This window comes from Cricetulus griseus, assembly GCF_003668045.3.
Source record: "Cricetulus griseus strain 17A/GY chromosome 1 unlocalized genomic scaffold, alternate assembly CriGri-PICRH-1.0 chr1_1, whole genome shotgun sequence".
Classification (NCBI taxonomy): domain Eukaryota; kingdom Metazoa; phylum Chordata; class Mammalia; order Rodentia; family Cricetidae; genus Cricetulus; species Cricetulus griseus.
Window position 1 is genome coordinate 67,334,958 of NW_023276807.1, and position 27,348 is coordinate 67,362,305.

The window sequence follows — 27,348 nt, forward strand, 5'->3', positions numbered from 1 at the left end:
GGTACAGAGAAGCCTTTTGGGGGGGATGAGGCTAGGGTCCAGTATGGTTTGCCGTTGGTCTTCATGTGAGGAGAGGGGGACAGCAAAGATGCCATTGGGTGAGCTGGTCTGCTTCACTTCCGCCTCTGGTGCTGGCCGATGCTGGCAGAGTATGTGTCCAAGAGAAGGGAGATACTTTCTGAATTCTCTATATGGCTGGCTGCAGAGGCAGGATTTCTATATATGGCTTTATTACTTTTGTTTCTGGCACCCCCAAACCAAGTTACTTTTTAACCTACTATGTCCATGTCAGGGTGCGTAGGGGGGAGGTTTCTCCCCAGGAAGGAAGTAGGTTGGTGTGCACACTGAAGGAGCATTAGGAGAACGCCCATGGCTGGAGTTGCACTGGGAAGGAGACTCTGTGTCCTCAGGCCGAGAGAGGTCAGCAGAGGACGAGGCCGGCAGGGCACTGGAGTGCTGCAATTAAACAGAGAAGTGTCCTCCATCAGCAGGTGAGGACTCAGCTACGCTATCCAGAATTTATGCCAGTAACAACTTGGCCCAGCATCCTACCAGACCAGGAGCTACCAGCTCACCAGGACCCCCAGGAAGCCATCCAGGCCAAGGAACAGCCAAGAGAGGTCAAGTGTCACCCTATCTGGTACCTGAGTGGCATAAGCTTGACTTCTAAAGCTGCTGGGAACACCTAGGGAAAATCTCCAAAGCTCCAGACTTCTTTGGCCCACTTAGCCCAGTCAGCTTTCGCTAACACTGACTAAAAGAGCCAGGGATGGCCTAAAGCCAGGTCCTTAGCACTCACTGAAGAGCAAGATCAGTAACATTCCCAACACAGCATGCTGGTTAATAGGTCAGTGACCAAGTGTTAGCAGCCATAGTCTAAACGTTTAAGGAAGGTATTTTTTTCAGATGGAGTTAACATTTACACAGCTCCCTATTGCTGGAGAGTCTGGTCCAATTAGTTGCAGACTTTAAGAAAAGACAACCAAAAAAAAAAAAAAAAAAAAAAAAAAAAAAAAAAAAAAAAAGCCAGGCGTTGGTAGAGCACACCTTTAATCCCAGCACTCGGGAGGCAGAGGCAGGCAGATCTCTGTGAGTTCCAGGCCAGCCTTGTCTCCAGAGCGAGAGCCAGGATAGGCTCCAAAGCTACACAGAGAAACCCTGCCTTGAAAAACCAAACAAAAAAAAAAAAAAAAAAAGAAAAAAAGAAAAAAAGATGGCAACCCTCAAGAAGAAAGGAATCCTGCCCCAGTGTGGCCATGGCTACAGTTCCAACAGTATTGCCCTGGTCCTGAGGACAGTGGACAGGCCTCTACTACACTCATGAGAGTTGGTCATTAAAACAAATCTCTTATGTATATACACCTTTGGTATTGTGTCTTGGAACCCCAATAGGTACCCCCCCAAATCATGAATGAGTTTGTGAGAAGAGGAATTTGGGGAATGGCACAGACCTGAAGTAAAACTTTTCTAATTCTTTTTAGTTCTCTTTCTCCCTCTTAAGTACTAGAAGTTTAAAACTTAAAATTGGTATTTAAAAAAATAAAGCAAATTCTGAAGTGAGGTTTTTAAAGTGACTCCTGGGTGCAATGTGATGCTCCAACTGACTCCATCTGGAGTGCTGAGTCAGGCTCTGGCAGCATGGCCATTCTAAAAACATTGCCTCCCACAGAAAAGCCGAGATTGGGAGACAATTGTCACAAAAGATCCAACTGCTGACTCAGGAATTTTGTTTCTCCCTCCAATCTGTGTGTGCATCTTTCTGACCACAGGGGCCAGTGCGTGTCTGAAGGTCATACTTTTAGGTCTACTAGGATGGGCTTCCCACCCTATCAATTCTGCTCTTTTCTCAAAATAAGTAGATAAACAAACTACAAAGTAAGCCCTTAGGAACCAGAGAGCAAGCTCCCAAGAACCACAGGATAAAAACCACCAGGAACCACAACATAAAACCACCAGGAACCACAGCATAAAACAACCAGGAACCACAGGATGGAACCACAGGATAAAACCACCAGGAACCACAGGATGGAACCACAGGATAAAACCACCAGGAACCACAGCTTAAAAACCACCAGGAACCACAGCTTAAAAACCACAGGGTAAAACCACCAGAAAACTCAGGATAAACTAAACTACCTGAAACCCCAGGATAAACCACTAAGAAACTACGGTGAAACTGCGTCACTAAACAAGGCCTCATGAAGGCAGGCCCTGCCCACATGGAGAGGACCACCCCAGCACAGTGTTCAGGCTAACCTTGAGTGTCATGCTGAGCAAACTGCTGGATATTGACAGGGCCCCTTTAAGGTTTCCTTTTAAGTAACTTCCCACAGCTATCTCATTCCCTATTATTCAGGGATCTTCACTGGCTGATAATGACTTCAATGGGACAGTTGAAAGGTCTCCTTCCGTCTCTGTTGACCAGTGGAGACAGCATCCACTCTGTCGCTCTTAGGAAACACGTGGGCTCATCCGATTTGCCTGTTCCACAGAAATCTGATTACTAAGCACATGGGGCAATTATCCACCCACACATGCTTCCATGAAAGCTGCTCAGCCCAGAGGGTAGGGTTCCCAGGTCTCCTCTTCGAAGAAGGGGAGCATCCACTATCTGCAAAACAAAGGTCCCAGAAGGTGGGAGAAAGAGTACCCATGGGACTTGGCAGGCTGTCCTCCAGGTTCCCAAAAGTGTATCTATGGTGAAGGACTGTCCTTTATACACCACCACGGGGGAATTTGTCCTTTTTCCATGTGGAATAGGGAAGGGCACTTCATGCGGAATTTCACATCCTGCAGAGCAGGCTGGTAGCCCCTCCACAGCAGTCCCTTCTTCCTCAGGCCAGGCCTCCCAGAGAGGTGGGCAGGCACCAGGACTGGCCCAAATAGCCTAGACACCAGGCAGGAGCAAATGGAACCACACATCCCACGTTCATCATCGCATCCCCCGTGGATCATCATATGTTCTGAAAGGAGACAGCCTGCACAGGCTGTATTCTGGAGTCGTGTTCTTGGCATCTATGTGATTTAATTGCTCTCTGTGTCCAAAGGCAGCCAGACCAGCTAAGGGAGCCCCATCAGGTCTACCCAGAGATAGTCTAAGAGTCTTACATGTGGATCTGACAAAAGACTAGGAGAACAGAGAGGGTCCCAGGATGAAACCTTCTGTGGCCTCCGAGGACAGTGTCCTTCCTGGGGTGGAGACCAGGGAGATCCTTCTCCAGGCCAATGCAGGAAGTTCCATGGAAAAGTAGAGGCCTTGAAGCTGCTCCTGCTGGTGCCCTTGTACCATCTAGTTTTCTGACTCTAGACAGAGCTGCTTCCAATGTTCCAAAGAGGGGAGACTCGGTCCTGAGGCAGGCTTTACCGATAGGGCCTTTATGTTCCCTAATTTGGGGTTCCTGTGACTCCAGTGGATGAGGGACCAGTTCCCTTTGGGAACTCCCACTAGCTCAGCCTGGGGGTGTCACACTGAGAGTCCAGACCCACTCCAACACCACAGTGAACCACTGCTGCATCCTTCCTCCAGACCCCAAAGGACCCAAGTAATCCAGGGATTACAGCCCCAGCCAGCCCCCTTTCCAAATAGGAAAAGGAATTTGAAGTACAGAGAAAAGGGACCTGCCCCTTGGAGGGGGTGGAGCTGCGATACAGTGGCCTCACCTGAGTCCAGGGCACCAGTGAGCCCTGGAAAACAGAATTAAGCTGTACTTTTCGGTCCTAGACACTGGGGTTCCCATGCCTTCTTCCAGGTGTAGTACATGCTATCAGCCCCGACTTCACAAATGTGGATCCCAGGTGGTCAAGACTCCCAAGTATTGCTTATATCTGGTCACTACATTGGGTCAGTCCTAGGACCCTGACAGCTTTCTCCATCCAAGATGGTCAGAGTTCAACACTCAAGTCCTCCCCAAACAAACATCATTGGCTCAGCAAGGCCTCACTTTGTGTTAGTATGGCTCACTGGGTTGCAGGTCTCCTGGGGAATACCTGAGGACATGTGACTTCACTGCATTCACCAGGGCCAGCGTAGTGTGATGACACAGAGACATGCTCAACACAGCTCTGTGGGTCTCATAACAGCTTCTGTTAGTGATGGAAGACAAGCCACTGAGCAGCCAGCTGTATGAGCAGTTGTCACCCTGTCTAGAAGGTTCATCTAGACCTGGGTTCTCAGTCTTCCAACAGGAGAAACTGGGCAGCATCTACAAGGGTTTTCTTGTTATGACTAAGGGTTTCCACATAGGAAGGCAGAGGACAGACCCTGCTTGACACCTCACAGTGCTAAGATGGAAGCCAAGAGGATCACAATTTCGCAATGCCATGTCCAAATCAATATCGTACCATTGAATAACTGGGGCGCATTCATGGCCACCAGAACCTGGTAGGATATGAACAAGTCAAATCCAGGAGTGGAATAGAGGCAAAGCCCTGTTCAAACAAGATCTTATTCCACATTTCTCCCCTGATGGCCTTCAGGTTCCTCAGCACTGAGTACAGGAGCCCCACAGGGCTGGCAGCTTTGTAGACAGATTTCAGTGAATGGTGGCATGCACCTGGCTCCACTTAGAACACTTGGTGTCACACAAATGTAAAGAACCCAGGCAGCAAGTGGCATCCTCAGTCCCCCTGGCCTGTGCAAGACAAGTTCATGGCTAACATAGATAGGATATAAACCAGCTAAAAACAGTATATAAAATAAACAGTTCTTCCAGTAGGAAGAATACACTCATGGGTTACTAGGGCCATGAGTAGCGGTATATCTTGAAAATGACATGGCCCACCCCATAATGATCCCAGTCCCCATCATCTAGATAAAAATCACACCCTTCTCTATTCACAGCCCTACCCAGTCTACCCAGGAGCCCACTAAATCAACTACTGACCCCATGCCTGACCCCAGCAGGTAACAGTGGCTTACCTGAAGTGGCAGAGGGTAGGAAGAACAAGTTGGCACAGTCATAGATGGAGAGCACAAGCCAGTGTAGGCTAGGATCTGCTGGGCAGGGTTGTAGAGGATCTGAGGTGGTGGAGATGGGCCATAGGCCAGCTGAGACAGAGGGACCTGTGAAGAAAGGGGAAGTGGCCACCCAACTCAATGCACCCTCAAACCCATTCAAGACCATATTCAGACCTACAATTTGGCCTTCCAGGGGACCCTAACCCAAGCCACAAATAGCAGGCCAATCCACTCCCTCTTCATGACTTCACAGAAAGTTCCAGCATCCTCTACATATGGTCTCTGGGTTGGAGTCCCCACCTGGAGCTGCCAGCGGAAGAGGCAGCCTGGTAGAGCCCAAGAACTAGATTGTGGGAATTCAGGTCATAACGAGACATCCTTAAATCTCCCTGGCAACAAGAAGCCTGACACCAAAGAGCTAAACAGAAACCCTAGGCTGCAACCAAAGGCCAAAGCCCCTGGGGCGGCAGGATAAGCACAAGAAAAATTACCGAGAAAGTGTATTGCAGCCCTGTGGATCTGGAAGAACCCCTAAAGGGTTTGCCATGGACCCTGAAAGGACATAAGGAAGATTCTGCACAGTGTTGAAAGGGTAGCAGGCCAGCACTCAGGGGCAGGTTCACTAGGGCTGGCTCAGGGAGAAGTAGGTCTGCGTGAATTTCAGTTCTCTCATCCAGCTTGTTATGATGTGGTCCAAGCCCAGCCCAGAACCATACCCATTAACCTCACAGTGACAGAGTAGCTTTGCAGGTGGGTTTCATTCTCAGATGTCAACAAGTTCTGCCTGTCTAAGAGAGTAAGAGAACTTTCAGCCAGCAGGTGGTCTAGTACTGCTTCCAAGGCAAGTGATCGGTAACCCTGGTTACCATCTGACATGCAGGTCCTTTGTCAAGTGAGACACCGAGCTCTGGGCTAGGACTCACTGGCTGGAAACACTTAGGATGGTACTACTCACCATGTCCTTGAAGGCCCCCAGGACTGCAGCTGTGACAATGCCAAGGCACAGGCCTAATACGTTCAGGACTGTGGACACCCAGAGCAGCCGGTACAGGTGGATCACATCCTGGCAGCTACGCACACCCACAAATTCATAGTAAGCGGGTGAGGGCTCTGTGCTACAAAGGAAGAACAAAGTCACTGCCCTCGTTGCTAGAGTGTGGCCAGGTGACAGCATGTTAGACCATGGTCAGGTGGTCACCCCCCAAGCATTATATCTACGATTAGATGACTATCATTGAGTGTCAGATCTATCGCCAGTAGACTAACCTATGTGTAGGAACCATGGCGTAAACCCTAACCTTAAATCTAACATTAGCCTTACCCCTAGCCTAACTCTAACCCCAATGCCAAACCCACCCACCTCCAATACCAGCCTGAATTCTACTTCTAGCTCTAACTCCCAACTCCAACACTTTTACTCTCATCCTCACAGACCTTGAAAGCCAGTTAAAGGGGGACCATTTAAATAGTGATACTTCCTCCCAATCACCAAGACACCATTCATTCAGACCACAGCTCATGAACACCCTACAGGGATCACACTAGAGCAGTCCTGGCCACCACTGAAGAGCAGCAGATGGCAATGCCTGGCACAAAGCATAGTGATTCCTCCAGAGACCTGTGGGATGTTTCCAGTGGGAAGGAAATGCATGTGAGGGCCGGTGAGCCCTATAGATAGACCCTGAGAAGCAAGCTACACCAGAAACCCTGGAGCTCCCATGCCTGGGGCCTCTGGCTCTTCTAGTGCTCTCTTATTGTCTCCTCCCACCCAGGTGAAAACTTCTCAAACAAGTCAGAGACCTCCCTACATCTCTGGGGATTCATCTACCTTTGGTGGGGCTGGCCAGGGAGGATCCACCGGGCCTCCCAATGAGGTGGAAAGTGGGTACAGGATATTCCAATGTACTATCCCTGAGCCCTTTAAAGGCCAGGTTGGATGGTGGCCAAGCTACCTTCCCTGCCAGAATAAGCAAGCATTGTGTTCTCATTTTCCATGTGTATCCTAACAGAAAACTGCAGGTGGGTCGAAGCCCAGAGAGGGAACAGAGCAGAACTGGGATGTGCTGGTGGCCACCTGCTGGCCAGCTGCCCCAAGAAATGGGACAAACAGGGGCCAGGTCAGTTTTAAATACTTCCATATTCTGTGTGTGCTCTTGGGAGAAGATCCAGTCACTCTAAGAATCCACTTTTTCATGGCTGAAACTAAGTCCAGAGAAAGCAGCAGAAAATGCAAGGAGCTGTAGGAAGGGAGAAATGGACAGATGTCCTGTGTAGGGTCACACCTGTGTTTGCATGTCTGTGTCTGTGTATCTGTGTGCCCGTGTGTCTGTGTGTCTGTGTGGGCGTGTGTCTGTGTGTCTGTGTGCGCGTGTGTGTTCGCACACTGAATGTGTTTGTGTGTGTGTGCACAGACTCCTGAGGCAGCCTTACCTCCCACAGGCGTAGAGGTCACAGCAGTAGCATGTGTTGCTCCTCACCTTCAGCTGACACCTTCCACTCAGAGAGTAGCAGGTGACCTAGGGTGGAGACAGGCAGGTTCAGACCTTATTCTACACAGACAGCGGGCAGCCTAGCTCCAAGACCTTGCCCTGTCCAGAAGCAAGGTTGCATTGCCAGGACCCTCCCTGATTCATGGCAGGGTGGGGTGGGAGGGCAGGACACAGGACAGCATAGTCAGAGCAGGACTGGGCAGAGCAGGGCAAGATGGGACTGGACAGACAGCACTAGACAGATCAGAGCAGGGCTGGGCAAGGCGGAGCCGTTAAAAGCCCCCACACACCTAACATTGACATCTATTTTCTGGAATATCCAGCACATACATTTTCGACCTTCTACATGTCTGAAGACCCCAAGAACAGACTGAGAAGAGACTCTGTTACCCACTTGCTGATTCCTGCCCCTCCCTGGCACTGGCACTCAGTGTGAGCAGCTTTATTTAGCTAAGCCCACAAATCCCCACAGTGCTGGTGCAGACAGCCCAACTGAGCCACTGCCAGTGCCCACCTGCTCTGGTCTCCTAGGTCAGCTGCAGTGTCTATTTGTACTTCCTGGCATCTCACTCAGCTAAAGAGTGAGGTCATACTACAGCTGTCCCCAGCCCAGGGAGAGCCAGAGAGTCCCTTGAACACTGCACATGTGTTACCCTAGTGTTTCATGGCAGCGATTAAGTCAGTGAAAATGCTAATTAGAATGCTAATTGACCACACAGAACTGTACAGATGAATCCTAACACTGTGTCAAAGAGGAAAGTATACAGCTGTGATTCCAAAGAGAATGGCGCTGTCCACTGAACTGTCAAGACTAGCTCTTAGCTTTCAATGCCTTGAGAGCCACACAGCAGGAAGATCTGTGAGAATTAAGACAGCCATTTTAACCAGACACAGAAGACTTGGGGCATATGGAAGCCACACTGGCCAAAGGGACTCACCTCTGTCTGATAGACATCGTACAAGTACCCAGTCCCACTGGAGTAAAACTGGCACCTCCCTGTGCTGAGAGGCCTTGGTTCCTAGAGAAACAAATGTAGATGGGATGGAATGGTCATCCCCAACCAAGAGGGGCCATTTCAGGCTTGCCTTCCCTGGACTGGAGCAGAACCAAGGCTACACAAAGTATTGCCTGCCATAGCAATGTGTGCGGCATCTGGAAGGCTGCAGAGGAGACCATTACAGACACCATCTACCTGTTGGGCACACACATGAGCACAGGAACCAGGGGAATACCGTTGAATGGGCCAAGGGGTGTTCTACACCTCACCAGGGGCACTAGGCTTCTCTCTTCCTAAAAGCAAAAGAAGTTTCTTCTACTAGGAAGGGAAGAAGAAAGATTTGGGATAAATTCACTCATTCATCCAAACTACCCATCTACCCATCCAGTTGTCATTCAATCATCCATCCATCAATCCATCCTTCCTTCCATATGTCATGCCCCACCACTTGACATAAGCTCATCATTCCTAACTCACCACATCTCTACCCCTGTGTCTCCAACACTCATGGATCTGACATAGCGTTGACCCATGAGGAAGCCAAGGCAAGCTGGAGCTGTGGGTGAGTGAAGTGGGCAGAGCAACAATTAGGCCATTTCCACAGTTGTGAAGGCAGAAGACAGCTGGGGTCTGGAACTTGTGAAGTGCCATCAAGTCATATAATCTGTAAGTGTTTCTTTGGGTTTGTTACTATGTATCAATGGCATTTTCTCAAAGCACTGCTCCTGACCTAAGAAGAGTCTAGAAATCACGAGTAATTCTGGCAACAGATAAAAGAGTCACTCACGAGTCAGTAGGCAGCAGCTACAGTGGGGCATAGCACCTGTGTGCCAGGCTGGGTGTGGATAGATTCAGATGGGAGGCAAACATATTGGCCCTAGGTGGCACAGAGGGGATCTCATGTGATAGTGATTAGAGGTACAGGAAGGCAGTGAAGACAGGTGGCTGCAGTTGGGACTGGAGAGCTGTCTTCAGGACCGTCAGACTTACATGGCCTTCATCACAATGTGACAAGATTCAGGCCCTTCCCCGGTGGACTTTCCAGGGAGAGATAGATGATGGTGTAAAGAGGATGGAATCTTCACACTGTCTTCCCATGTGGTGGCAGCTCAGGATGTAACTGCATGATGCCAGTGGACTCAGAAGTGGACCTCAGTGAGTCTGGCCATCCCACCCCTCCCCACCCAGAACTGTAACCGACCACAGGACACCAGGAGTCTAGGCCTTAGGAAGATTCTGTGGGTTGGGACCCAGCTGGTGCTGTTCACGTGGACCCTCTGCTGGACTCCCAGCTGCACTGGCCACTCTTCAGAGGTCCTATGAACCCACACAGGCAGGCATACAGGGATGGGGGCATACACATGCTCAGGTGGGGACATGCAGGCAGATACACAGGTGGGCATACAGACAGACACGCACAGACAGACTGCCTTCTAGACTTCCCATCAATGAAGCCAGGAAGGGTGGGGAGTAGGTTGTTTCACACCTGTGGCTGCAGGCAGGAGATCTTACTTACCTGGAGACAGAAGTCTTTGGAAGGTGACTCCTCCCATAAGTGCTGAAGAGCTGAGAGGGCATGGGACTGAGAAATCTTACCCTATAGGGGGACAGGACCTCAAAGCAAGGCTGTCACATTCTTTTGGGAGCAGTGTAGTCTCTATGTCTGTCCAGGGAAGGCAAATGGCCAGATGTCTAAACATCAAACTGTAGGTGCTGGGGGAGCTACACACACCTGTACACGCACACACAGTTGTACATACATGCAGATACATACACAGGAATTCCTACCTGGTTGGTACATATCAAGCCATCGTCATAGTACCACTCCCACCTCATATCACACACATTATTTGAGAATATTGCACCATAGCATGCTACTTGGCAGGTCCTGTGTCACATGGACACCACACCGTGCCATGGTACATCATATCATTCAGATCACGTCCTACCACGTAGCACATAGCATGCCACTCCATATCACAGCATCTTCTGTCACATTCCATCATTCTCCGTCACAGCCTCCTACATCACAGTACATCTATTGTCTCACGCCAGTCTGCACCTATCACACGTATGCATCATGTTCTGCCGAGCCTTTTATACTGTGCCATATTATTCATGTTACAGCACACATCACAGCAAAGTACGTCACATGATGTATTATGTGTACTTGTTTCTTAATTTCATCTCCTGCACTAGGCAGGAAACCTGGTGGCTCATCATTGTCTATGGCATCTGGGAACCCGCCTGGCCCTGTAGCTGCTACACATGTGAATAAGCATGTCTGTTCACTGTGGAGGCCAAGTTCAGATTAGCTACGGATCAAACAAATGCAAACAGTGCCTCCTTCTGTCTCGGAAATGAACCATACACGGGATAAGGGTATAGTTGGTTATTTATTAAAGGGAGATCACTTACATGAGAAACCGATAACCAGATAGCACTCCTCGAATCTAGTCTCAGCAGCACTCCAAGACCCAACCAGAAAGAGGACGAGTTAGTCCCCTCTCCTCAGATCTTTATTTCACATCCCCTACCCCAATGCACCCGTGGCCACAGCCAAATGGGCATGGTCAGCGCGCCAAGGTGCATACAGATCTCTCTCTGTTCGTAACTGTGCCACCAGCAAGACTCCATTCTCTTAAAGTCTTTCTTATAGATACAAAGATTATTCATATATGTAGCCCCACGTTAAGCAACAATCTTTAAAGAGAGACTGTGGAACTATAAACATGTGTAACACCAAAAGTCAGATTCCACAGCGCATTTTGCTTTAAGTGTGGTGAAGGCTCTGAGGACAGTCACCTGGACACAGCTCCAGGATTGAGGAGCCGGGGACAAGGGTTCTTTAGTTATTAGGGAGGACTGGGTTGGGGGTAACTAATGAGGGATGTGTGTGTCTGCTGTGTGATGTGTATGTTTGTGTCTGTTGTGTGTTTGTGCCTGCTATGTGTGGTGTGTGTGTGTTTGTGCTTACTGTATGTGGTTGTGTATATCTATGTCTGCTGCATATGGCATGTATGTGTTTGTGTCTGCTGTGTATGGTGGGTGTCTGTGCATTCTGTGTGTAGTATGTGTTTGTGTTGTGTATGGTGTCTGTGCCTGTTGTGGATGGTGGGTATTTGTATTCATTGTATATGGCTGTATTTGTGCCTTCTATGTGTGGTATGTGTTTGTACTTGCTGTGTAGTATGTGTGTGTATCTTGTGGGAGGCAGAGGATTCCAGTTGCTGGAGGCAGACTAGGCAAAAGGTCAGTCATGGCAGCTCAGCTGAAGCTAGTGTGAAGATGTCAGAGATGGGCTGTGTAACTGAAATTTGTTTTCCATGTGGACATTGATCCATAGAGACAGACTGCACACCAGTCAAAGGAGTACTCACGATGTGCCGTGCTGCAAACACGCCATCGACTATGGCACAGCAGAATGCTGCCACAACACCAAAACTGATGAACACGATGGCCGCCACCAACTAGGAGTAGAAGATAGGAGAGTGTGGGGTCTCAGCCTAAAAACAGCCTCAGACATAATCAGAGTCCTAGTGGGTGTTTATGGCCCCTGGTCAGACCATCACTGCTGTACTCCCACCCACCAGTGTCTCAGCCACACACTCACCCATGTGGTACCCTCTGTGGGTTCTGTACCACGAGACACAAATGGCAACCACTGCATGAAGTATACTCTATGCCCTCACCACTGTATGTCCAACTGCAGTGTGTCCCATTTTCATACACACGAGTCCTTACCTCTAACATAGCTAGATTCATTCTGTACCATCCCAGCCTGCAGTGGGCCAGAGTCACATCTGCCCACAGGCTACCCAGTAACTGCCCGTGATATTTAAACTGTCTGCTATAAAAACTCAAATGCTGTTGACTATAAAAATGTATATGTCACAAATGGGTGTTTCTGTAGGATAAATTCATTGAACATATGTTAACCCTGTACTTTGACATATGTAGCATATTTAGGTTCTTTGCACTTTAAAATTATAACAAGGAACACTACATTGTCCTATAAACATACTTAGCCATTGACAACAGAATGCCCACTTCCTTGCATCCAGGATAACATGACATTGGTGCCAAGAGATGTGTTTGCCTCAATTTACATTTCTGACTAATATTCCAACTTACATTCCTCTGGCTATGAGGCCGAAAACCTTATAGTTGTTGACCACATTCAGTTTTTCTTGTGGCACAGTTCCAGATTAACCAAACAAACAGGAAAAGAAGCTCAAGGGATTCCCAGACCCAAGTGTCCCAGTGCTCAGAAAGATGAGGCAGAAAGATGGTGAGTTTAAGGCCAGTCTCAGCTACCCAGTGAGAGCCTATCTCAAAGCAAACCTGAATTTCCTTACTGGGAGTCCCCCATGTATTTATACTTTCTAAAACAGTTGTGTGAGCCCTCTCCTTATCTGCAGTTCCTCCCCCAGCAGGAGAAATCTGTTACATGCGTGGGTTTAGTGCTTGGTCTTGGGAGATGCATAAAGTCATTGGGATTACCAGCGCAGGGAAGAGAGAGGGGCAACTGCCAAGAAATAGCAAGCGAAGGCCAGTCATGGTGGTTCACACCTATGATCCCAGCACTTGGGAGGCAGATGGTGGTAGATCTCTGAGTTCAAGGCCAGCCTGGTGAATTTGAGGCTAGACTGAATTAAACAGTAAGTCCCTGTTTTTTCAAAAATAAAATATAAACAGGAAAGGAAAAAGAAGGAAGGACATATCAAGTATAGCAAGCCACAGGCAGCTCTCTCCTTAGCCCCAGGGTAGTGTCAGAACTCTGAGGCATGGCGTTGGTCGGTGCACTCGGATGACACTGGCACTGCCCTCTGGTGTCCTCTGCCACTACATTCTCACTCATCTCAGTTTTGGGGGGGATTTTGTTTGTTTGTGTTTTTTTGACATGAACCCAAAATGCAGAACTCTGTTATAAGGAAAGGAAGACCAGAGGCCTCCTCCAAGCTTGCCACCCATGCTCTCCTCTGTGTGTGACCTGTATCCTGATCTAGTCACCCAGCTTCAAGACCAACCCGAACTGCAGCAGCATCTGGAGGGCTGCTCTCACCCTAGAGCAGCAGGTCAACTAACAAGCAGTACTAGGAGGCCGAGAGCCTTGTAAACAGATCTCAGCCCCAGGGTCCTTAGCCTTCTGCCCAACATCAGAACACATGGCATGGTGAAGACCCATGACAATTGCCTCTCACAGGAACTATCAAGATGTGCCACATGTACATGACCCTGACACACCTTCACACAGCCAGTCATCACTTCCGAATCTCCAATCCATGAGAATTACACAATGAAGATCTCTCTCCATCCTCCACACTACCGCCCCCTCCTGCCCCATCAAAGCCCATCAGTCACAGGGTTTCAAAACTCATCCCTGCCAGCTGAGGACACCAAACACCTCCCAGGGACAACTTGGAGGAAACACCTCATCCTGAAGCCTCTGGGGCTACCATGCCACCCTTGGCCAATGGTGGCTGCTCTCCACAGTTCCTACCAGTCAACCATGGTGGGACTACCCTGACCAGCACTCTGTTCTCTTCACCCTCCAGGTCACCAGTCATCCTAGAACCTGAGGGCCATGTCACAATAGCTGGATGAAGTGGCAGCAGCCAGAGGCTAAGCTCAAGTACTAGACAAAAGAGGCAAGTGGGCCCCTGCACCACAGAGGCTGAGGGGAGGTATGTTACCAGCACACCTGGGGAGAAAGCAATGCCATTTGATACACAAGGACCTTCAGAAGAGTTAGCAGGTGTTGGGTCCCCAGCACAGGCACTTGTCACTCTACAGCACTGGGGCTGTGGTGGGAGCTGTTCTAGGTGCTGAAAAAAATGACTGTGCAAATGCTGCCTGCTTTTCAGAGAACTTCCTGAAGCAGAGCCACAGCTGGGCACCCCGTGTCCCATGTACAGGAAGCCAGCATTTCTACTCTGGCCATCATGGTGCCTGTCAATACCCCAGTCACCTGAGTCACAACAGGCCACACGGCTGGTGAGTGACTGAGCTGAGTCCAAAGTGTACTAGAGAAAAAGACAGTCAGAATTCCCATTCCCCTTCCCTGATCCATGGACATGGGTAAAGACATAGAAAGTAAAGAAACCCTTCAGTGTATCAGTCTGAGAGAAAGAGAGACAGAAAGAGAGAGACAGGCAGAGGCACAGAGACAGGTGGAGGCAGAGAAAGACAGAGGGAGACAGAGAGACAGAGAGACAGAGTGAGAGACAGAGAGAGAGACAGAGACAAAGAGAGAGATATAGAGACAGAGATAGAGACAGAGAGACGGAGGGAGATGGAGAGAGAGACGCAGATGAAGAAACAGACAGATGGAGGGAGAGAGATGCAGAGAGAGACAGAGACAGATGGAGAGAGAGACAGAGACAGATGGAGAGAGAGAGACAGAGACAGATGGAGAGAGAGAGAGACAGAGACAGATGGAGAGAGAGAGACAGAGACAGATGGAGAGAGAGAGAGACAGAGACAGATAAACATACAGAGAGAGAGAGGAAGAGAGAGAAACAAATAGAAAGGCATGAAGAGAAAAACAGAGAGAAAGAGGGAGAGAGACTGAGGGGCTACAGACCATCTTGGCCAAATGTGGCTCCTTCCTCAGCTCCTGTGAGGAAGAAGGAAGAGCCTGTGACTTACAGCTGCAGTGTGGTGGTAAAGGGTTCAGGGAGGACACCCAGGCCACACCTGCCTCCAGAGGGGGAATGGAGGTTCTATTGATGGGAGAGACCCAGTTGTTGTGTGCACTTCTTGTGACAAATTACCACAAGAATTTCTTGTTTCAAAGAGACAGTACTATTCCTCCCAGACACAGAAGGGTTACCTTTGAGTCAGTTGGATGCTGAGAACAACTGAGTGGGGGGAAAGTGGGAAGCAAAGAGGCAACGCTTAGAGGGGGCTTGGCAGGGAGCAGGAGCCCTCTCCAGGGGATGTGACTTGTCCTCCTCCTTGTAGAAGAGCCCTCCCTCTGAGTCTTTCTTTGGCTTCCTCTAGCGATTGTCATAATAATAGGCAGAGATGATGGTGAAATCATTTCTAATTAGATTCTGCCCTCAGAGTGGACAGATTGAAGCATGCACAAATGGAATAAGTGTCTGAGATTTGCCTCAACCTCCCATGGGAAGGAAGTACAGAAGGGAACAGAGATCAGCTTTGAACTGGCCCATAGGTGATAAGTACACCTAGAGTGGGTATGGTGCTATTCTACTTTTTACATATGCGTAAATTTTTCTATAGTACAATTTTAAAATAAAGAGAAATCAAAAGAAAATCACTTTACACAGCTAAATGGCTTTACATAGCTATCCTCTCCTTGGCTGAAGCTGGCCTACCCGATGCCACTCCCTGGAACAACCTAAATGCCCCCTGGAGACACAAAATAGTGGCTCCCAGATCTGTGCTAGATACTCCCTCAGGTACCAGCCCTGCCAAGACAGCATTGAAGTCCAGAGTAGGTCAAATTCACTAGTATTACATCAGTTTCCTTTGTGGGCTTCCTACAGGCCCATAACCTTCTCAGTCTCAGGTTCTTGGGCAGTGTATCAGCGTCAGGTATGGATTCCATCTCATGAAGTGGGCCTTAATTTTTTTTTAAAAAAAAAAGATGGTTGGCTATGCCTATAATGTTTGTGCCATTATAGCTCCAGTATCTCACAGGCAAGTCACTGCTATAGGTCACAGGTTTGCAGCTGGGTGATATTAATGATTACTTTTCTCCTCCAGTATCATGCAGAGTACTTTCTAGCACCATGAAAGCTAGTCAGTAGGGGTGTAACTTCCAGCTGTGCACAAGTAAGGTACCTAATCATAAATTTGTGTTATATGGAAATGTGTGTCTGTGATACGAGAGCAGAATCAAGATTATGTGGGAACCACACACAGGTTATCAGGATAACGTAAGGACATAGGGACCAATTCCACTTGTCCACTGCTGGACCTGCTGCCCTTGCCACTACAAATCTCTGATTCTTTATACTCAAACTACCAGGCCCAGAGTAGCCATAGCCAGGGTTTCTGGACCCAAGCAAGAAAGGTAAAGCTGCTGTCTGCAAGGTGACACAATCTTGCAGACACACAATCCTGAGGAATCCACTGAAAAGCTATCAGAAACAACACATGAGCTAGCTCTGTGGCTTGCAGGTTTGGAATGAACTTTAGCAAAAGCCAGTGGTAATGAACCCTTCAAAACAATGCCAACACAGTACCTTCATAATGAATAATATTAGGAATAAAGTTAACAAAAATAACAAAACTCATACTCAGAAAACTAAAAACATTTGTGAAATAAGTTTTAAAAAACAAACAAACATGCTAGACAAATAGGGAATGGTGTATTCCCAGGACTGAGCTCTCTGCCTTCTGTCTTGGCACCTCACACCTTTAGAGATGTTGCTGTGGTGGTTCACCCACGATAATTACAAGAAATATTGCTTAAGTGGAACAATCTGGAAATGCAGAACAAAGCTGGAAGACTCACATGTCCTGATTACAGAGCTTTATGACAAAGCTGAAGAAAACAAGACAATGGTGTGGCTCATAGACAGATCCATTGACCTGTGGGTCAGAACTGAGAGCCCAGAAATCAGCGACATATTTATAGTCAGACGACTGACATAGAAACCAAACCCATTTGATGGAGAAAGAACGGATTCCAGTTTCTCATGCACCACATCTAATCTCTCAGCCCCGCTAGGTCCTACATATCTTGTACAAGAGCCAAGCCAGATGACTAGCGCTCAGCCCCAAACAAAACCATCTTTGCAACAGATGGATATTTGGTCAAAATGCCGAGAACAAGATGTCAGGAGGTTGCCAGCCCTAATTGATAATCTACAGCACCACTGCTATACCTAAGGCTTGGAGAACACCATGGAAGAGGGAGCAGAGAGATTGTAAGAGCCAGAGGGCCAGGAAGTCTACTGTGAGAGTCTGTGTCCTAGAAATGACAGGGGAGCTTCATCCATGATACCTCAACAATATGGCTGCTTAGCTAATACCTTAATAAAAAGTACATCAGTAGTCATGCTCACACAGAGGAGGGAAATTTCATTGGGTCCCACCCATAGACAAAAAATTACAGGTAACTAAGTGTCTTCAGTGTCTTAGGGTTTCTATTGTTGTGATGGAAAACTATGACCAAAAAGCAAGTTGAAGAAGAAAGTATTTGGCTTACACTTCCATGTTGCTGTTCATCACCAAAAGCAGTCAGGGAAAGAACTCAAACAAGGCTGGAACCTGGAGGCAGGAGCTGATGCAGAGGCCATGGAGGGGTGCTGCTTACTGGCTTGTTCCCCATGGCTTGCCCAGTCTTCTTTCTTATAAAACCCAGGACCATCAGCCCAGGGATGGTCCCACCCACAATGGGCCTCTCCTATCATTCACTAAGAAAATGCCTTATAGGCTTGCCTACAGCCTGGTCTTATGGAAGAATTCACTTGAGGTTCCTTAGCTCAGACGACTTTAGCTTCTGTCAAGTTGACATAGACATATTCAGCATACCAAGGCATGCTGAAAGAGTGACATGACAATTAGTCTTCCCTAGGGATGAGTCACCTAGATGATTATCCAATACCAAGTGGCCAGCCCTGAAATTATATACAAGCAACACTAAATGGGCTTAGCAGGTTATACATTATATATAGACATATTATATTATATATAGGTTATAGATTATATCTATGTATATACTATGAGAGCAATGAGGTAGGTTTATGGGAGGGATTGGAAGAAGAAAAGGGATGGGTGAAATGATGTAGTTATTTTTTAATTTTTTAAATAAGAAATTTTAATATTTTATAGTTACTTTTAAAAAACAGACCCTAACAAATGTTGTTCAGACAATGAGGAAAACAAGGGAATTTCTGGAAGTTGTGCTTCCATCATACATGACTAAAGTGGGTCAAAAGCCTGAAGGAAATGTAACTGTTAAAACTCCACCTCAGCTGTGTGATGGTGACACACACCTTTAATCCCAGAACTCAGGAGGTAGAGGCAGGTAGAACTCTGTGAGTTCAAGGCCAGCCTGGTCTACAAAGTGAATTCCAGGACAGCCAGAGTGGTTACACAGAGAAACCCTGTCTCAATAAAACAAAACAAAACAAAAAAAACAAAAATCAAAACAAAAAAACCCCTCAAAATTCAAAGCTAGCAAGATAGCACAGTTGGTTAAGTGCCTATCACACAAGCATGAGGACCTAGGTTCAGATCCCCAGCACCTGTGTAAAATCAAGACATGGTGGTGAGTGCCTGTAACACTGGCACTCAATGGCACAGGGAATGGAGGGCTGGAGACTGGGGGTATCCCCAGAGCACCGCAACAAGACTTAACAGAAGTGATCATTACTTATTTTTACCACTTATAATCTATAACAGTGCACCAACAAACACAGTCTATAGACCCCTGTACTACACATGGCTATTAATACTCTATGAACTTGGACAAACAGCATCATCTAAATGTCTACTATTGTGATGGTCTGAATAAGAATGCCCCCCATATGCTCATCTATTTGAATGCTTGGTCTGTGGTTGATGAAACTACTTGGGAAGGATTAGAGGTGTGGCCTTGTTGGAGAAGGTGTGTCACTGAATGTGGGCTTTGAGGTTTCAAAACCTCACACCATCCCCAGTTAGCTCTCCCTCCATGCTACCACCTTGTACTTGAGGATCAGATGTAAGTTCTCTGCTATTTCTCCATCACCACGCCTTCCTGTGTCTGCTGCCACTCACCCCACCAGGATGACCATGGACTCAACCTCTGAAACTGTAAGGAGGCCACCATTGGCAGTGGCCACGTCAGAACTGCAGAAAGCAATGGAGCATTTGGAGTACAGCTCACTGGATAGCATGGCTGCCATGCATGCACCCTGGAGAGGCAAAGACCTAGCCTTTTATCTCCAGAGTGTCCCTTGCTTCTGCTGTGCCTTCTCCTGCTCACTGCTCTCATGTTTCTACTGTATTTGGCATGCTGTGATTACTATGTGAAAGAATCCCACTGTACCTAGCATAGTGTGATTGTTTCATGGGAATATCCCACTCCTCACTGGGCAATTTACTCACAGATCATAATAGAGCAATGATGCTTAGTTGGATCAATGATTTAAAGATACAAGTGGTTAGTACAGTAAAGATTATAGAAATGGTTATTCTGTCAATTGCTCCAATAAGAGAGACAAGAAAGATAAAAATAAGACCAGAAGTCACTTTCCCTTTTTCTTAGACATGAGGCTTGCCTAGGATAGAAAATAAGAACAAGGAAACTTCATGCATTATAGGCTCATGAGTTCTGCCTGTGTGGAAACAAAGAAAGCAATTATATCCCTACACCCAGGGTTAGGTCTGAGTTCCTTGGTCATGTAGCTTACAGAATCAATCACAAGCTTTTGTGTGCACCTTGGAGAAACAGTTATGGCAGGAAGTTAAATGACCCTCATATGTGTAAAGAAAAAAAAGATGGTTAGCTAGACCACTCTTTTTAGGTTTGTAGAGTAGAAATAGGATAGGAATCTGCTATAATGAAACTGCAAACAGCTGCCTGCTAGTACAAGAGGAACTGGCTGAGATATACTTTGCTTGCTTAAAACTCTGTTAATCAATAATAAAAGAATTATTGCTTTAGAATGAAGATTTATGGTGGGAGAAATAATACAAAGGAAAATGTTTAATTACATGTGGGCTTCTAAGAAAAACATGTAACTTGTGAGCATAATAATGATTTCTTCCTTTGTAAAGATTTTCATTTGTTTCTGAAAAATATGTAATGTGGGGTTGTGAGATAATTTCTTCTTGCATAGAAGCTTCTGTCTTAGGCAGTATAAAAGGGATAAGAGGAAAATAAGAAACTGGAGAAGAGAAAAAATGAAGAATTAAGCTCTGCTCCCTCAAGTAAGTCTGTGTGTTTAGTAGGGCAGACTCTGCCATCTCCTCTCCAGTTTCTCCCTGCTAAAGCTTGACATTGGCAACCATTAAATGTTTTCTTTTGTAAGTTGCCTTGGTCACAGTGTCTCTTCACAGTGATAGAACAGTAACAATGTTTTCTAAGATTTGACCCCAGTGTCTGCTGCTGTTTTCATCTCTACTTCTCTCTGTTCCTCAGTGGGGTGTGCTCTCATTTAGACCAAGTTGTGAACAGCACCCATTAGGCTCCGAGTCTTGGGTTGTGTAGTCCAGGGGTTTCAGATGAACGTGGAGAGGAAACCCTAGCTGTGACTATAGCCTCCTATATTGAAGGATCAACACTCCTACAGCCCCATGTTGAAAAAGATCATTCTTACCATTTGTCTTCTATTCTCCACCAGGTGGATACCAATGATTCCCAAGAAAGACCCAAAGCCCAGCTGAAAGAAGAACAAGAGAAACATTTGGTTAGCATCACACTGACCCATCACATTGCTGGTGAGATGGCTCAGCAAGCAAAGGCACTTGCTGACAAGCCTCATGACCTGAGTTCAATCCCCAGGACCCACATGATAGAAGTAAAAGAACCAATTCCTCTGACCCCCACACATGCACCAAAGCATACATTCCACCCTCCCAAGGTAAGTAAATATGATTTGTAAATATTTAATAATTCACCCTTAAAATGTTTTGTCCAAGTGGGTATAGTAACTCAAACCTATAATCCCAGAACTTGGGAAGGTGAGGCAGGAAAATGGCCAAATTGGGCTACCAAATGAGACTCTGTCTTAAAAAAAAAAAAAAAAAACACTAAAAATAAAATTAAATACTTTGTCAGAAGAGTGTGGCCACTCCCACCTTAGGAAGCACCACAGGGCAGGTGGTTACTTTCCCTAGGAAGGGACAGCACACACACACACACCAAAGCCTGCTGGTGGACCACAGAAGCAGAAGCTATGCTTCTATGAGCTCAGTTCACCTTTTGGACACAGGACTCAGTCTTGGTACACCTGCGTAGGGACCTCACACTGAGCTTCTGGCATGCCCTCTCTCGCCAGCCCAAGAAAGATGGAAATTTAAAGCTGGACACCTATGGGGTTTCAGTGAAGAGCTGATAAGACCAAGACCCTGCCCACACTAGAGTGTTCAGATACAGCAGGCAAGGACAGCAGGCAGCCTTGGCATGGAGACAGGCAGGATGGAGGTTTGGGGTCCAGGAGCTCTCCCAGACAGGCACAGTCAGGTGTTCAGGTCATATGCTTGCACCTGTCCTCATCTTAAAGCCAGGGCATTGTGCCCGAGTTCCAACGACACTCTACACACTGCTCCGAGTCTGTCCTACCAGCATGGTGCAAGATGATGGCCTAAATTAGGGCCCTCTGACCGGCAGCCCTCAGTCCTCCATCTTCCCTGAACACTCTCAAATACTTAGCATCACTCTGGGATCAATTTCCTAAGACTATGGCCCCCTCCCACCATGGACTAGCAGGGAATCTCTCCACGCAGAACGCTGAACATCCTGCTCAGTCCCCCCTAGGCCTTTGACTCACGATGATCCCTGGGTAGTAGCCGCCCACAGTCACATTCTCTGTCCTGGTGGTGGCAGCCAGGCCGATGGTCAGGATGAGAGTGGACACCAACAGCAGAGAGCCCACAAACCACAGAGAGATCTTCTTTCTCCTTGCAAAGCCCTCTGTGAGGAGGATAAGAGGTATGTTGGTGAGTTGGTTGCCCGCTGTGGTCCAGGCCCAGCCTTTTGGAATCATGTGATCTTCACATCTGCCCTCTACCAGCAAAGGGAAAACTTGGTCCCAGCTGTGCCAGGCAGATGAGCAGTCTGTCCACTCCTCCCTTCTCGGTGGCCCTGAGCATAGTCAGGGGTCACTCCCTAAGGCTGGAGAGTAGTTTGCTTTCATCCATCTCAAGGTCAAGGAGAGAATGACTTCATGAGGAATGGAGCAAGTGTGTCATGAGTGTCAGAGGCAGCTGTGCCCCAGACATGGGCCCTCTTGTCAGCTGCAGGGGTTTCTGGGTGTGGACCTATCCACCCAGCTGGAAGGCTGCATCTGTAGCTGCAGGCTGTGAGATTGAGCTCTGCACATGCCTAAGCTCAGCAGATACTGCTGGACTCAAGGAGCATCAAGGCACTGCTACTTGCCTTGGTCCTGCCTCCAGCCTGAGATGCAGCCAGGCCCTGAAGCCACTTTGGACTAGGAGACTTTGGAATGAAGTCACAGGCAGAGAACATCATCAGAAATACCACTGTGTGTCTGTCTCCAGCCTTCATCAGACAAGCCCAAGCATCATGAAGCACTCCTCTGGACAGCCTGCTCTGTGCAGCTGAACTCCGTGTGCTGCACAGCTCTCAGGATAGTGCTCGCCCTCTGCTCTACCTTCTGGAGCCCGACTCTTCCCCTCATGATCTGGGGGAGGCTAGAACAGCTTTCCCACTGATTGCCACACTCACCTGCCTCCCGTAATCACAGCACAGCCATACACCAGAACCACAGGCTATGGCCAAAACCAAGTGAGAAGGCATGATCATCTCTGCTCCAGCCAGGCTTTTGGCCAAGCCACTGCAAACATAAGTGGGGTGGAAGAAAAGTCTGGTGGCCTTCTTGACTCCAGATTCCTATCAAGTCAACATTTTGAGTATGTATACACGTGTGCAAATTATGAATACTCATGTGTGCCTGTATGTGTGTACACACAGCGCAGTGCCTGCTTCATCAGGAAGTAAGTGGCTTGGCTACGCAAGTATCATCCCCCTTTCAAATGTCCACTGCTTCTGAACGGGCAGCTTTTCACGCTCTGGGAGGCTCTCATCTAAGGATTTCACACATCTTTGATCCCACCAGTGAAGCTTAATGCAAGTCAAGGTTATGACACCCAAGAAAGGGAGGGTTACAAACTCAAGACATAAATTCTCAAAGGACTACAGATGACTGCTCACACTCCAAATGACCCAGCTAACCAGAGAAAGGCATTTTTATCTGGCTGACACAGCAAGGACACATCTCCAGGAGTAAGACCCCACACTCCAGAGGCCCTGCTCATCTCTGTTCAGTCTTCTCCAGACCAGGGTGTGACAGGTGTCTTCTCAGAATCTTATCCTAAGCCACTTTTCTTCCCCAAAGAGAGACCAGATCTACCATTCCCCAACACAGGAGTCACTAGTTCCTGGGAGCTGTCAAGTGTGGGCCTCTACCTCAGGCCTTACTGCTTCTGAGGTCCCCAAGGGGTTGTAGAGGATGGAACTCCTGCTGACCAGGCTCTTCAAGTCCTGGTCTCAGATATGAGTCAGTCTCCCCTTCCACTCCCAATCACCACACTTTTGCCTCTGAGAGGAAGGTTTATGTCCAGAGTTCATGGGACCCTTGTATCTGCCTCAGCTCACCCTATGGGCTTACTTGAATGTCACCTGCAGAAACCACACATGTTCATTCACTCCTATGTGGTTTCTTAGTCATTCTCATTCTTTCCCCAAATACCCCATCCCCCACTTAACTGAGCATTCATTGTGTACAGACACTTGCCATGAACACGAGGTGAACCCTGCCCCCATTGGAAGCTTTTGGTCTTGGGAGAGAAAGCCAATATATAAGATGAGCCGCAGTACATAGAGGCTTTATAAAGTGCTGAATTCAATACAGTAACCAAGCATGGCCTGGGAACAAGGAGAATTGTGGAAACTGTGGAAACAACTTGCAGAAATGAGGCCCTGAGGTGTTGGGAAGTGGGTCCAGATGGCCCTGAGAAAGCCCTGAAGTTGGTGGTTGGCAAGAAGGCAGCCTGGGTGCTAAAGGAACAGGAGCTGGAGAGGCTACTGTCGCCAGATGAGTAGGAAAGGAGAAACTCTAATTTCACTTTCTCCTGCATCCACAACCTGCATCTGAGCAAATTCAGGGCAAGTGGGACAGGCTGAATGGAATCCCCCCTGGATGGCTCAGGCCTGTGAAGGTATGATGGTGGGCCAGCAAGAGGCAAAGGGAACACCCTTCTTTGAAAGCACCAGGAACAGGGCACACAGCACCCCCAGCAGAACGTGGGAGGCTTTGAAGCAGGAAGGGGCTCCTGGCTTTTCCATGGTGCCCACAGCCCTACCAAGAGCTGACCAGCACCTGCATGCACTCAGCCTCGGGAGCAAGCCAAGGAGGCTGGGACCACCTGAGTAGGACGGGCCCAGCTACCACCTGGTCATACCTAGCAAGAAAGTGCTGATGAGTGAACACGTATATAATGAACCATGTAGGTGCTTTCTTGTCTATAGAGTTTACGTTCCTTCTTTTCCTAAGCACATTCCAAACAACTACTAATGGCTCAGCATGGCCGACATCTGGGTAGGTCCTTCTGCAGAAACATCTTTCATCTGAGGCAGCACCAACCCACAGCACCCTGGGACCATGTCCTCCTCTGTGTTGGGTCATTGACATGACATCCTAGGCTGGTGGCACTTATCATTGTTGGGCTAATGGCTTCTGACCTGTAAAAATCCACCAGGCCAAAGGGCAGTCTCTTGAGATCATACCCTGGTTCATTCATATCCCTGAATGATTTTTCCCTCTTACTGGTCCCTTTCTGAGTCTTACTTTCCCCCTCTCACCCTTCCTAACACTGAGACCTTTTAATACAGTTCTTTGTGTTGTGGTGACCCCTAAACTTGAAATTATTTTTGTTGGTACTTCATAACTGTCATTTTGCTACCGTTATGAATTGTAATGTAAATATCTGATAGGCAACCCCAGTTGAAAGGGTCATTTGACCTCCCCAAAGGGGTTGCCACCGACTGGTTGAGAGCCACTGCCCTAGAGTATTCCATAATAAAAAACCCAGAGACATGAGCTAGGTCAGGCTGCCAGTGTTTCTGTTCAGTTACCAGGAATAACAAGGTCTGGAAAGTTGCATGGTGATGGACAGGGTAGTTAAGCATCGCTTTCCAACTGCTTAGCCTGGAGTTAATGGATTCCCACTAGACATACAGGGGAAAGGAGGGGTTCCTGCTCAAAGTGCCTTTTATAAATACATCTAAATACACAGTATGGCATAAAAGGGAGTTAAAAAACCAGGCCAAGACAAGAAGATGAGGGGGTCTTTGAAACCCCAGGATTTCAACACCAGGTTTTGGAGACAAAAGGCTTTTCACGTGTAACAGATATCCAGGCAATTACTGCACCATCTCTGTCCCTTATCCCATCCACAATGTGCCATTATCCTGTGCAGAGACAGTGCCTGGCTGCTAATTAAACCACTGCTTCCAGGTTAGTGACTGTGGGTGACGACCAAGTTCAAGCCCAGGAAGAGAAGGCAGCCAAGCAAGCAGGGCCATCACTCTCACTCTCGGGATACCAATGTCAGTGTGGGGGAAGGTGGTGTCACCTAGCTCTGAAAGCATCAGCCAGAGCCTCCCCTCCCCCACCAAACCTCTAGTCCCATCCAGAGGGTCACCCAAGGTGGAAAGTCTTTTCTTCTCCAAGTCTCTCCCACCCTCTGCCCTCCTGGAACAATGCCTGGCGCCCCTCCAGGGTCTGGCTACTTCCCAGAGGAGCACCCAAGCCCAAGCAGCCGGAGCCAGAGCCTGCAACAGGTTTCCTGGTTTCCCAGAAGGACCTGGCTTCAGCTGCTTAGGGCTGAATTAGAGATGGAGTGGCTGGGCAGTGAGGTGGGTAGAAGCTCTCGCCCGCACCAACAACACAAAAATGACCTGAGCACCATCCTCCACCTCTGGCAGGAAGCACTCGCTGGTTCTTTCAAACAAACATTTCCCAGAAAGTTTAGAAACTGAAATAAATACACTAGGACTGGAAAGGTGTCGGTCAGGGATGGCAGCGCTTATAAGTACTCAGGTCCGTTAATGAAAGGATAGAGTAGGGGCAGAAACAGAATTGTGTGTAGCATAGATGGACTCGAGCAGAAAGATGAAGCACTATGGCTAGGTGGCTCGTGCCATATAAACTACAAGTTCAAGAAACCAGACCTGCATACCCAGCCCCAACCCCAGGAGTCCTGTGCCCAGAGCTTTGAGCTGTGCCAGCAATTCCCCCTATTAGATCAGCTAGAGACTTGTAACCCAGCTGGGCCCCCAAAGTGCCTGCCAGTGGTAGAGGTACCAACGATGCTGTCAGCTAACCTGTGGTATCCAGCAGAGCCAGGGGGCCTGGCACAGGCGGCGGGAGAGGCTGCATTCCCGAAGTGCCCTCCGCTGGGAGGGCAGCCTTCTAAGTGACCGCTTGGAGCTTCTTCTGTCTGGTTAGGTTTCAGGAGGCCCAGAAGCAGCCGCCAAGCCCTGTATCCACTCCACAGGCACTCTTCCTACCTCTCCTTCTGTCTTCCTCTCTCCTCTGGTCATTTCCCTTCTCCCTCCACCACCACCCGTCAACCCCCTCCATCTCCTACGCCTCCCTTCCTCCCTCCTAGGTCCTGGTGCCTGTGGCTCCTCCTCCGTTTTCTCTCCTCCTCCCCTTTTGCTCCCCCCTTCTCTTTCCTTTCCAATCTCCAGCCCCTTGAAATCAGAGTCTAGGAAAAGACCCTGAGCTTTCACTGCCTGAGATGGAAGACAGAGCCAGTGAGGAGGAATGTACCTGAAGAAATACTGTGGGCTGCTGGCCTGAGCCCAGCCCTTCATCAGAGGTGGCCACGGACCAAGAACTGGGTGGCCCAGACGGAGAGAGGCAGAGAAACTCGGCAAAACCAGACCAGGGATTCTACTCGGGGGCTCTGGAGAGGACTCAGCCCCTGGCTACTTCAGACCTCAGTGAGCTGAGCCCTCCCACACTGATCATTAGGGAAATGCTCTGCAGATGTGCACACAGGTTATGTGATGGAGGCATTTTCTCAGGTGCTGGCAGATCTGCAGTACAGCATGAAAACTCCAGTTCTGCTGTGGGCATGCCCCCATCCGACTCCAGGGATGCTCTCCTGCTACCCAACTTGCACACCAGCTTGTAGATCCACAGCACTAAAGTTCTGAGTGAAGGCTGCTGTGGGAAGAAGGGGATGG

General features: G+C 48.2%; 1 protein-coding gene across 2 annotated transcripts; it reads right to left on the bottom strand.

Moving 5' to 3' along the window:
* Positions 1 to 288: 288 nt before the first annotated feature.
* Positions 289 to 26,533, bottom strand: Tmem255b (transmembrane protein 255B). Of its 2 annotated transcripts, XM_027387802.2 has the most exons (9): positions 26,479 to 26,533; positions 21,902 to 22,044; positions 20,729 to 20,791; positions 11,825 to 11,914; positions 8,385 to 8,465; positions 7,388 to 7,473; positions 5,913 to 6,072; positions 4,919 to 5,062; positions 289 to 456 (listed from the first exon to the last, which is right to left on the bottom strand). In XM_027387802.2, the coding sequence occupies exons 1-9, from the start codon at positions 26,531 to 26,533 to the stop codon at positions 289 to 291; spliced, it is 990 nt and encodes a 329-aa protein (XP_027243603.1). The 2 variants fall into 2 exon arrangements, with proteins under 2 accessions (XP_027243603.1, XP_035308058.1); XM_035452167.1 differs by lacking the exon at positions 20,729 to 20,791.
* Between the last annotated feature and the right edge of the window lie 815 nt (positions 26,534 to 27,348).

What these genes read in the sequence shown, in the direction of transcription:
- Tmem255b (XM_027387802.2), bottom strand. Translation starts at nt 26,533, where the DNA reads ATGCAGCCTCTCCCGCCGCCTGTGCCAGGCCCCCTGGCTCTGCTGGAT. An exon ending in GCTACTACCCAGGGATCATC is followed by an intron (nt 20,792 to 21,901) that starts GTGAGTCAAAGG and finishes TTCTTCTTTCAG; the next exon opens with CTGGGCTTTGGGTCTTTCTT. An exon ending in TGTTTGCAGCACGGCACATC is followed by an intron (nt 8,466 to 11,824) that starts GTGAGTACTCCT and finishes TTGTTTCTCTAG; the next exon opens with GAACCAAGGCCTCTCAGCAC.